The sequence below is a fragment of the Myotis davidii genome, unplaced genomic scaffold, assembly GCF_000327345.1.
Source record: "Myotis davidii unplaced genomic scaffold, ASM32734v1 scaffold575, whole genome shotgun sequence".
Classification (NCBI taxonomy): Eukaryota; Metazoa; Chordata; class Mammalia; order Chiroptera; family Vespertilionidae; genus Myotis; species Myotis davidii.
The window spans coordinates 1,276,621-1,288,513 of record NW_006290306.1 but is presented as its reverse complement, the minus strand read 5'-3'; the positions used below and the strand labels follow the sequence as shown (position 1 = coordinate 1,288,513).

The 11,893-nt window shown below is 51.5% G+C and overlaps 1 protein-coding gene across 12 annotated transcripts in view; it reads left to right on the top strand.

Annotated features, from left to right (window-relative positions):
- TNS1 (tensin 1) overlaps positions 1-11,641 on the top strand; it is a 127,413-nt gene extending 115,772 nt beyond the window's left edge. For all 12 annotated transcript variants that reach the window (XM_015563612.1, XM_015563611.1, XM_015563609.1 and 9 more), the window contains 9 exons: positions 784-870; positions 1,650-1,781; positions 2,140-2,232; positions 3,101-3,178; positions 4,909-4,980; positions 5,201-5,369; positions 6,063-6,131; positions 6,574-6,606; positions 9,902-11,641. In XM_015563612.1, coding sequence (XP_015419098.1) covers positions 784-870; positions 1,650-1,781; positions 2,140-2,232; positions 3,101-3,178; positions 4,909-4,980; positions 5,201-5,369; positions 6,063-6,131; positions 6,574-6,606; positions 9,902-10,046 — 878 coding nt within the window. In that variant the 3' untranslated portion in view covers positions 10,047-11,641. The remainder of the gene's footprint in view (positions 1-783; positions 871-1,649; positions 1,782-2,139; positions 2,233-3,100; positions 3,179-4,908; positions 4,981-5,200; positions 5,370-6,062; positions 6,132-6,573; positions 6,607-9,901) is intronic.
- The last annotated feature ends 252 nt before the right edge of the window (positions 11,642-11,893 follow it).

Genomic DNA, 11,893 nt, shown 5'->3' with positions numbered 1-11,893 from the left:
CAAGTGGTGGCTGGCGGTAGACGGACAGCAAGAGAGCAGCTCTGTGGCACGTGGTAGTTGGCGGTAGGTGGATAGCAGGAGAGCAGCTCTGTGGCATGTGGTAGTTGGCGATAGACGGACAGCAGGAGAGCAGCTCTGTGGCACATGGTGGCTGGCAGTAGGTGGACAGCAAGAGAGTAGCTCTGTGGCACGTGGTAGTTGGTGGTAGGTGGACAGCAGGAGAGCAGCTCTGTGGCACACGGTGGTTGGTGGTGGGCGGAGAGGATGCCAAAGCTGCTCAGGGCCCTTGAGCAATACTCTGCTGATGTTTGAGGTGACTGACTTTCTTAGGGCAGCATAACAAAGTGACACAGACTTTATGCTGAAGACACCGAATTTTTTCTTTCACAGTAGTGGAGGCCAAAAGTCCAAAATCAAGGTGTTGGCAGGGTTGGCTCCTTCTGGAGGCTCTGAGGGAGGAGTGTCTGCTCCAGGCCTTTCTCCTGGGTTCTCGTTGCCGGCAGTGCTTTGTGTCCCTCGGCTGTAGATGCATCTCTCCAATCTTCCCCCACGTTCACATGGTACTCTCCCCTTGTGTCTCTGTCTCTTTTCTTCTTATGAGGATACCAATCATATTGGATTGGGGACCATTCTAATCCTGTATGACCTCATTTTAATTTGATTACATATGCAAAGACCTTTTTTCCAAATAAGGTCACATTCACAGGTATCGTGGTTAGGACCCCCACACATCTTTTGGGGGGGGGCACAATTGAACCCATATCCCTTTTTTTTCTCCTTTAGACAACAGCCCAGAGACCAGGGCTAAAGTGAAATTTGTCCAGGACACTTCCAAGTATTGGTACAAACCTGAGATCTCCAGAGAACAGGGTGAGTGCTGGGGGGTTCTGGGGTCCATCCAAGGTCACAACTGGTTGCTGCTCCCCGGGCCTCCCTTGGGCAAGAAATTTAAGTAGACTCCTTTCTCTTTGTAGTAGGTGGTGGTCATAGAGAGGGGGCTGGGATCAAGGTCAGACAGGAAGAGCAGTCGCTGTGGTGATGTGTGGGGGAGCAGAGCAGTGATTGTAAGCACCTCGTTGAAGGATCCTTAAAATGAGCAAAGTCTTGGTTTCTGGGCAAAGTAAAAGGCTGGCCAAGATAGGAGGAAATGTTAGTTCTCCATCTGCATGATATAGGAGATTTTTGTATATTTTACAGAAAAATAAAGTTGGGACTATAGGGGTGGAGATGAGGCTCACCTCAGGCCCCAAGGGAAAGTCTGTGTGGACATAGGACACGGTGTTGGTGACGCGGCCCCCGGGTCAAATCCGGACTGCTGTCTGCTTGGTAACTATAGTGTTATTGAACACAACCACATCCATTCATTTATATCCTGTCTGTCTGCTTTTGTGTGGCAGTGGCAGAGTCGAGCAGTTGCCGTAGAGACTGCATGGCCTGCAAAAGGTCTTTGCATATTTACATCTGGCTATTTACAGAAAAAGTTTGCCAACTCCAGTATAGAAAGATCCTTAAGAGTGTTTGAATTCTCACTTTAAAGAATCTCCTCTCACTTAAGAGAAAATGAGGTTCCAGAGGCCTGATGAGACTTAAGGAAAGCCAGTGCCATCAATTTCTTATTTCCTCTTCTCTCCCATCTCTTCTCAACCCAGCCATCGCTCTGCTGAAGGACCAGGAGCCCGGGGCCTTCATCATCCGTGACAGCCCCTCTTTCCGAGGAGCCTATGGGCTGGCCATGAAGGTGTCTTCTCCCCCTCCGACCATCATGCAGCAGAATAAGAAAGGTAACACTGTCTTCTCTAACTGGGCCTCAGGACTAGGTGATCCATATGGTCTCTTCAAAGCCAGGGGGACCTGGGGGCTGGGCAGGTTTCTAATTCTCATGGGAGCTGGTACCTGCTAAACCCTCTTCAGCAGAGTGAGTCTTGGGCTTGGTGATTGGGGTCAGAGAATAGGGAAGCCAGATTGTTGGGTCTCTGTGATTGCGTTTCCTTGAGGGGGAGGAAAGGAGAGGCAGTCCCTCCATTCCAGGGTTCTCCCGTCAAAGCCCTGCACACTGGAGAAGTCAGAAATCAGTGGTGGGAGGTGGTGGGAGGGCACCATGAGAAGTGACTGGTCCTCATTTCTTCCTTTTCATCCCAGGGGACATGACCCATGAGCTGGTGAGACATTTCCTGATAGAGACCGGCCCCCGAGGAGTCAAGCTCAAGGGCTGCCCCAACGAGCCAAACTTTGGTGAGATTTCCCCCACTTCTGTCTCCCCAGTTGGCTTGCAGAGAGCCTCAGGCCTGCCCCAGCCCCTCGCCCCCCGCCTTGGTTCTGCCCGCCCCCCTTGTCCTAGACACAGCAGAGAAATGGACAGTGGTTTCCCTTCCTCTGTCCTCCAGTCCCTTCACTCTGCCAGATTCCTCTTGATAGATGTCCTACCCCACCGAGACTTGTTATCATTGTAATTTGAATAATAGCTATAACAACAGTTTCCTTTATTGACCACCTACTATGTGAAAGTCACTATCTAGGTCCCTTCTGTTACTTCTGGTCTCGTGACAATCCTGCATGGTAGGTGCCATTGTCCCATCTATAATAATAAAAGTGTAATATGCTAATTAGACCGGATGTCCTTTCGGACGACCTTCCAGATGAAGCTGGGGCTGTGAGGGCCATGGCTGCGAGGGCAGAGCCCCTTGCACGATTTTGTGCATCAGGCCTCTAGTTTTACATATGAGGATATGGAGGTTCATAGAAGTTAGGCTTGTGCAAGAACACAGCTAGTAAGTGACTGAGCTGGGATTTGATCCCACGATTCTCTGAGTCCTCTGCTGCACTGTCCTGGGAGGGGCCCCGGCAGATGGAGGGGCTTGGGAGAGATGTTGGGAGTAACTTTCTCTAAAAGAAAGCTGTTAAGTAACCTATGACTGCTAGGGTGAGCCGTTGGAATGTTCTCCCTTGGGTCTCGCTAACTAAGAGGGAGTGGATTTTCAGTTTCGTTGGTGGGATGTGGGAGGGTAATGAAGAAGGTGATCATGGCAGCGTGGTGGGCTCCCTCGGTGCTCTGGCCCACTTCCCGGAAAACTGCTCTGACATGCCCTCTCCCTCCCCGCAGGATCTCTCTCTGCCCTGGTCTACCAGCACTCCATCATCCCGCTGGCCCTGCCCTGTAAGCTGGTCATTCCAAACCGAGGTAGGAACCTGACACTCCTCCGTCTCCCAGCCCACCCTTGAACTGGCCTCCTTCGTTTCTCGGCCCTGCCAGAACGCCAGAGCTTGGGCCAGGCTTGGAGGACATGGGTCATTTTGCCATCTGGGGAAACTTGAAACCACCTCTTTTTTTTTTATTAAAAAAAAAAAAGAAACATTTATTAAAAAGCTTAACTTCAGGAATGTACATAATTGACTTGCCAGATTGTTCTAAAAAATTCTCTAGAGGCTTAAAGAAATTCAAGTGAATTATCAGAATAAGCCTCATCCCAGGAGACAGTCCTGGGGAGGACCTTGTCCAGAGGGTGAGATGCGTGTTGGTGGGGAGAGAAGGGGAGGCAGATTTAGGTCATGGGGCACCCGGGGTGGGAGGTTGGCCTGAACGGACAGGAGACAGCACTCTGGAGGGACCTCTGGAGGAGAGGTGTCTGGGCTCTGCATGGGAAGGAAAGGGGATGGTCAGATATTCCTGGAGTTCTCTAGTCTGTGCGGCTGACAGGATGTTCCCTGACCGAGGCAACACTGAGCTGATAGGAAAGAGCGAGCCCATTTTTGATTGTGGGATATCTGATTGGACCCTGACAGCCTCAGGACACAGAGGATGAGAATCTGAGTGAGACCCGGGGCCAGCAAAGGAGATTTCAGCTTCTCTCAGGGGTGTCTCATCCTTGGAGGATGGCAGGTGGACCCCAAGCTCTTCAAATTGAAGCTTCTATTATAGCACAGGCTTCTATTCCCAGCGCCCACAGGAGGGGAATGTGGTTGGCCCTGAACTTGAGGTCTGCAAACTGGGAGCCGAGGTGCCTTCTCCCTCTGTCCAATAATAGGACATTCAGAAGTGCCCCTGGGACTCTCTCCTCTCCTGTGGAGCTCCTGAGGTTTTTGCCCACACAGAAAACCTCCAATATTGTTTGATAGTCTCTATGTATCCAATTCGATTCATTGAATTATTAATGATAATTGACCAGCATTATTAGCTTAAAAGTTCAAATGCAACTTAAATAGCATTATTAACCATGACAGTTAGACACTAATTAAATGATATTTCTACAGAATTTACCAAAGTAATCCAGTGATGATCAAAATGATACTGACATTGTATAAACTAGTAGTTCTCCAAGCCTGATCCCCTGGCCAGCAGCCTCAGCACCCCCGGGACCTTGTTTAAAATGCAGCTATTCTCAAGTCCCGCCTAATCAGGTTCTCTGGTTTTAACAAGTCTGCACAGCAAAGTCTGAAAAACACTGGTGTAAATGGTACTTGATGCTTTTTAATATTGAAATTATAATTGTGCTATTTAAGTGTTTAATGAGTGAGGGCATTTATCGATCTACACAGACATCCATACAAAAGAACAACACCACCAACTGCCACTTGAAGTCATGCTTTATGCCCAGCACTGGGCTAACACTGTACATGGAGCATTTAAAAAACCCACCGAAACACTTCTATCACCCTTTCCACTTTATAGATACTTAGCAGGTCCTGGGCTGAGATTCTCAACCCAGCTCTGTTGGAATCTAGAGCTCTCAACCAGTTAGCAGCTATTGACCATTCCAACTGGACACGCACGCACTGGCTGCCAGTGTCTGATATGAAAAGCAGTATCCATTGCACAAAGCATTTGTAGAGCTCACCGTAGGCCCATCCAGACTGGGGAGCCTTTCCAGGTCTAGAATTTTAATTACTGGCTGAATGAAATCTTTGTCTCAGATCCCACAGATGACTCGAAAGATAGCTCGGGCCCTGCCAACTCAACCACCGACCTGCTAAAGCAAGGAGCAGGTGAGTGGCCAGACCCTGCCCAGGCCTTTCCTCCTTTCTGCCCTGTCCCCTCCTGCAGGTGCAGGCTGGACATCACTCCCAGACCCAAGTGTCTCTGGGTGGGCACACCACATTTCTGGGCTCAGGTGCCTTGGCTTGAGATTGGCCTGAAGAGAGGACCTGGGGGTCATTCCCACCCACTCCAGCCCCCATGACGTCTCCTTGGGTGGGTTTCTTCCAGCCTGCAATGTGCTCTTCGTCAACTCTGTGGACATGGAGTCGCTCACTGGGCCACAGGCCATCTCCAAAGCCACTTCCGAGACACTGGCTGCTGACCCCACGCCAGCTGCCACCATCGTTCACTTCAAAGTGTCTGCCCAGGGAATTACACTGACTGACAACCAGAGAAAGTAAGACTCTTCTGCCCACTTCTGTGTTAGGCTCTCCTCCTGTGACCCATCTATCCTTACATTTACCCACCCACTTACCAATTGACTCATGCCTTGTACCCATCTATCTCTAATCCATCCTCTGTCTATCTGGCCATCTGTCCATCCGTCCATCCATCCATCCATCCATCCATCCCCTTGCTTACCCACTCACCAGTTGATCCATCCATCTCTGCATCCATTCATTCCCCATCTATACTTCTCCATTTATTCCTTCACTCATTTATGCCTCCCTCTATCTTCCTATCTATCCACCCATTTTCCATCTTTCTACAAACATGCCTGCATTGGGTATATAGTTGCAAATGCAACTGACAAAAATACCTATACCTGCTTTCTAGAACAGAGCCCTTCCTCTCATGCTTTCTCTAACATGTCCCCCACCCCTATCCTTCCTCCTCCAAGGTACCCCCATTTCTCATCCCTCTATGCCAGTTTCTTTCTCCTTTTCCTAGCCTGTAGCATTTGAGAGATGTTTCTCTGACATATCTATCTGTCTCCATGCATTGCTTATGTCCCCAGTGTGAGCAACCCAGGTTATCTTGGTCATAAGGGAGAGGCTGTGTTGACCTACAGCAGCCACAGATGATGGGAAGGTGGCCTGACCTGTCACTTCAACACTCACTCTTTGTCTATCTGATGTCTGTACCACAGGCTCTTCTTCAGACGACACTACCCTCTCAACACCGTCACCTTCTGTGACCTGGATCCACAGGAGAGAAAGTGAGTCTCATATAGACACCTTCTCCCCCAGCCAGCTCTAGAACACTGAAGTCTCTGTGTGAGCATATGTGTGTGCAGGTGAACATACGTGTGCATGTGTGCATTCTTGGTTCAGCTTGAAGATCTGCCTGTGTCTGTGAGAGTGAAAGTAATTGTGCTGGGCATCTTTTTGAGTTTTTCCCACGACAAATTTGGAGACTCTTCCAGGGACTCAAATACCTACTTCTGCCCCGTCTATCTTGTCCCTGACCCTGAATCTGCTTCTCCTCTCCACAGCGGGGAGAGAGCCCTTGAGAGACAGGCCACAGTTCTCTTTATCTGAATGACCCCCAATCCATAGCGAGGCTCCTCTGCCTTCCTTCAAAAGGTCTGGGCATGCAAGGGGTTGAGCTCCGGGGAGAAGGTGTAGTGGATTATGGCTGTACCATTTTTCTCTCCACAGGTGGATGAAGACGGAGGGAGGTGCCCCTGCTAAGTAAGTGTGACTTCTCCCCCATCCTGGCTGGCTGGTCTCTTTGGGGGTGGAGAGAGCAGGGGCAGGTTGAGAATCCAGGATTAGTTGGAGGCAAAGGGCAGTGAGGGTCACTCAGCTTTGGACCAGGCAGCCAGGTCTTTTGCCTTCTGCCTCCAGTCTTATCACCTTCCCTCTCCCAGGACTAGGCCAGTAGGGATCTGAGGAATTGGAAAGGAAGCCAAGAGTTTAATGAGGCGATGACAGTAGGGCAGGGTTGTTTAAGTGATCATTTCTTCCCCAATCCTGGCCTCCTTAATTCCCATTCTACTCTTTGGGTGGACCTCTGTTTGACTGGGCTAGACTTCATCAGAACAGGGGAGCCCAGAAGGTCTGAATTCTGGGATAACCCTGGGACTTTTTGGTTGATGCCGCCATCCATTCAGCATTTCCTACGTGCTTCAGAGGAACTTAGCCCTGGGAGGATTCAGACTGACCAAAAGGCTGACACTGACTCCAAGAGGCCCGCCATTGGCACAGTGGATAGGACACATGTATAAACGTTAACATGCTGTAGTGGTTTTCAAACTGTGTTCCACGGAACCCTACAATCCTCAGGTTGTAACTGAGCTCTTAAGAGGGGAGGAAAAACCTTGTTAGAATGTGCAGTTATGTATCAGTATGAGTCAGGGTTTTCTCTATATCACAAAACCCAGGCGAAGTGTGGGAATAACCTGGCTCCTGAAGCTGACACAGATTGCCATTGTGGTCTGTAATTCCACACTTTACTCTGCTGGGCTCATGCAAACATGGGCTCACGTTTCTACTGATTGAGTTTGTAATGGTGTGCTGTTGGACTGATACATTTATAGCCATAAACACTGCTGTCACTTTTCTATATTTGGACTTCATATAAGATTGTTTTAGAAAAAGAAAAGTTTCTCTGTTAAAAAATTAAAACCACTACTGTATGCAATATGCCAACAGGGTGCAGCTCATCGTGTCTGCGGATGTCACCGAGGAAAGTGCATGGGATAGATTCTAGGCAGGGGGAGATTCAGGGTGGTTTGGAGGAAGAATTTACATTAAACAAAATGGGTCTTAAATGACAGGCACAATTGGAATAGGTAGTAATGGATGTGGGGGTGGGACAGAGACCATTTCGAGGGGACAGGGAGGCATGGCCACCAGAGTGCAAGCTTCCTGAGGGCAGGGTTGTCTGTTGCATGGGAAGGGCTGGTGAATATTTGTCTAATGAAGAAATGGGAGGACGGATGAGGCAGTAGGAGGAGAGTGAGGAGGAGTCTCAGTGAGGCCACCTCGGTCAAGAAAGAATGGAACTGACCTGCAGTTAGCATGATCAGCAGCGGGGCTGTGTGGGATGAAGGGGACCTCAGTGTGCCCCAGGTCACAGGAAGAATTAGCAGCCCAGTGGAAGGAGGACCCAGGGGTCCAGCCATCTCAAAGCTTGCCCCACACTTGCCTCAGCCTTCTCCTGGGCTCACAGGGGTCATTCAGGTCTCCATGTCCCTGCCACCAACCAGGAAGCCAGAGCTTTGTATTTGAGGAAGCTCCTGCTCACTGACCACTGGGCTCTGTGTGGGGAGACGGGTCAGGGACAGGAGTGGGCTGGTCTCAGGCCTGTAATCATTCTCCTCATTCAGGAACTGGTTTTGCACTGAGCTTTCTGCTGGGCTGGCCTTGCTGGCCAGCCACTGGCTCAGGGAGCCGACTGGGGATGGGACTAGGGGCAGTGGTCGGCAAACTACGGCTCGCGCGCGACATGCAGCTCTTTGGCCCCTTGAGTGTGGCTCGCAAACTGCGGCTCGCGAGCCACATTCAGCTCTTTGGCCCCTTGAGTGTGGCTCTTCCACAAAATACCATGTGCGGGCGCACAGGTACAGTGTGATTGAAACTTCGTGGCCCATGCGTAGAAGTCGGTATTTTGTGGAAGAGCCACACTCAAGGGGCCAAAAAGCCGCATGTGGCTGGCGAGCTGCAGTTTGCTGACCACTGGACTAGGGTGAGGCACACGGATGCCTGAGGCCCTAAAGTAAGGAAGGTCTAACTCTCAGGTCCTAAGTGCTCCTCCATGCCCTTGGGGTTGAGGTTTCTTGCCTGGACCCACTTCCCTAAGCAGAGAAAGGAATTGGCTACTGTTGAGCTGGCCCTGGGAGCCTTGGAGCTGACGTAAACATCAAGGGAGGGAGGCAGGTGGTGTTTAGGCTATGAGGTTGGCAGACTCTCCACCATGGCAGAACCTGGCCACCAGGGTTGGTGTGCCTTCATGCCCACAGCTCAGAGCCTCTCCCCCTGGTTCACTGAGTGCCCTCCACTGCACCAAGGAGCCCAGCAAGCCTGGAAAGGGGATTCAGGGGTTGGTCGTGGCCCCAGGCTTTTCCACTACTTAGACCATTGCCCCAGACCTCTGGCTCAGTGATTCCCAGGCCCTGAAACAGCTGTAGGAAGCCCAGGGTGTGTACACACATGCATGTGCACGGCTGCAAGCCCGACCTAACTTTTCTAATTTTGGCTGTTGTGGTCCAGTCCCAGGGAGAGGGGTTTCCATCGGAATCCCCAGCTGTCCCGATTGCCCCATCTCACTCTAATTAGCAACATGCTGGCTAGGAGGGGACCTGAGCTCACATTCTGTTCTCTGCTCTCATATTTTTAACTCTGTTTTGCAGAGAGAATGCCAGCTCACTCCAGTCTCGGTGCAGGGAGTGGGGTTGGGGGAACAGGTGTGGGGTCTCTCTCCTCCTCCCATTCTCCGGAGCCCAAGAGAAATGCGTGGGGGATGGGGGGGGAGGGTCGTGACCCTTGTCCTTTTGTCTCCCTGACCGTCTCCAGGTGTCTGAGGAGGCCCATCGCTTTGAGGGGCAGGCGACATTTTATTCATTTGCGTTTGTGTGGTGTGTAAGAACAGTTGGGTAGGGGCGGGGCTGAGATGGACTGAGAGAAGCTCAGCTAGGAATGTCCCCATTTTATTTTTGGTCTCGTATCCACCTCTCTGTCCAGTCTTGTCACTTGCCTGCAGCTCCTCCCTCCTCCTCCTCCTCCACCCCACCGCAAAAGGGGAATTTCTGTGCCTCCCCTGAAACCACTGCCATTGTCATTTCTTGTCACTTGACTGTCTTGTCAGTGGAAGAGAGAGAGGGTTCTCTTTTGGTCTCCCCCACCCCGATCCCTGTGCTCAGAAGATGTGGACAGATGCGGGGAGAGGTCAGCCTGAAGACAAGCTTGCTCACTTGGCACCTCTCCAAGGCTTGGCCCCTCCTGCCCTCCCCACACACCTGTCACCCCTCTCCTGCCCCTGCAGGCTCTTCGGCTTTGTGGCCCGGAAGCAGGGCAGCACCACGGACAACGCCTGCCACCTCTTCGCTGAGCTCGATCCCAACCAGCCTGCCTCCGCCATTGTCAACTTCGTCTCCAAGGTCATGCTGAGTGCCAGCCAGAAGAGATGAACTCACCCCATGCCCCGGGCCAGGGCAGTGGGGATGGGCCATGTGGGGAGGGGACCCATGAATCCTGACCATCTCTGAATCCAGAAGGAGGACTTTGGGCCAATTTTGGAGAAGGAGAGAAGAAAGTGTGACATGGGGAGAGGGAAGTGAATTGCGGAGGGGCGGGGGAGAGAGGGAGAGAAAGAAAGAAAAGGATGGAGGAGGATAACCCGGATTCCCTTGGGTAGATGGCTACTGCGCAACCCCCAAAGTCTCCAAAACGAAGCAGGTCCACCTAACTCCCTCTTACCCTCACAGGAGGCAGAGCTGGCCTCCTTGGGGACCCATATTTTGGGGGGAAATGGGAAAGTGTCTCCATAGCCCAACTGCTTTGCAAGGAGAAATCAAGTCAAGAGAATCTTTTTCTGACCCCCACTAGGGTACATTGTCAAACCAAAAGGAGCCAGCATGGGACATCACGTGGCAGAACTTTTGCTTTGAAAGTATCTCAGACCCGAGGTACCTAAGGCCTCTCTGCTCTGCCTCTGATGTACAGTTTGCGTGGGAATGTATGTGGGGTTGTGTATATATATCTGCTCCCACATCCTCACACTCAGATTTATATTCGACTCGCGGCTAGAATTGTAAACAGGTGTACTTGTCCATGTTCCACATTTGCACACATGTGCATACTGTCTAGAGGTCAGAGTTGGGGTGACCCAGCATCAGGGAGGGGACGCCAGCCTTCTTCCCCAGGAGCACCCAGGAATATGGGTAACAGGCTCTGACTTGGTCCCCCCGGCACCTGCGCTCTAGTGGCCCCACGTGCCTCCAGCGCCTTCTCCTTGGCAAAGACCCGGGCAGGAGTGGTGGGGCCATTGGTTGGAGGAGATGGAGAGGTGCATTTCCATAGCTTCGGGGAAGAGACCCATCAGCCACAGTGGCTTTGACCTCCAGGCATCTTCCCCGAGTTGTGTGGCAAGGTGGGCAGGCCACTCCCCCCAGCTCTCAGCCCTCAGCCCATTCTTGGCTGCCAAGACCACACCAGCCTTATCTCAGACCGGCTTATCTGCATGATGTCTTCTTGGGTGCTGGGGATCGAGCCTTCTGATCTGCCCAGCTCTGTTCTGTCCTGCAGGTCCCCCTGTTGGGCTCATCCTAGGGAACCTGCTTCCAAAAGCCTTGCTCAGCAAGGGCCAGGGGATGCCTGGGGTCCTGTCCTCCCCTCTGCCAGGGTTTGGGGCCTGACTTCTGCTGGGCTGTCCAAGTGACTCGGCAGTGCTCTGGGCTGCTGTCTATATACCACATGGCCTATGTACAATACCAAAGCCTTGCTGTTCCCACTTCTGCCTTGGTTTCCCCAGCAGAAACAAGCTGCACGGGAGCAGAGGGCCTAGAATCCGCCTGGGCAATTGGGAACCCCCTGACCTCCACCCAAGTACCCTCAGCTGGAATGGAAAAGTCACCAGGACTCCATTCTCGAGGGGCTTCTTAAGCCTCTGGGGGTCCCTTGGAGAGAGGCATTGTACTGATATATAAATATATATAATATATATGTGAGACATACTGACAGAATCTGTAAGCTAATAAAATATAAGAAAAGGTTAAAAAAAGAATAGGTAAAATTGACAAGAGGTATTTATTGTTTTCCCATGTTGCTTTATTGCCTCCCTGGGCAAAAACCAATTCCCATCCCTCTTTCTATATATAAGGGAAGCCTGAAATGTAGGGGCCTTTATCCTTGGAGCAATCAGGGGTCTCCTTGCCCTGGCCTTGGCCTTCCCTAGACGTTGTCGGGGGCTCAGCAGGGAGGGGTGCATGTGTTCCATCTCCTTTGGCCCCCTCTTTTCTGGCAAGCCTAGGCCTTG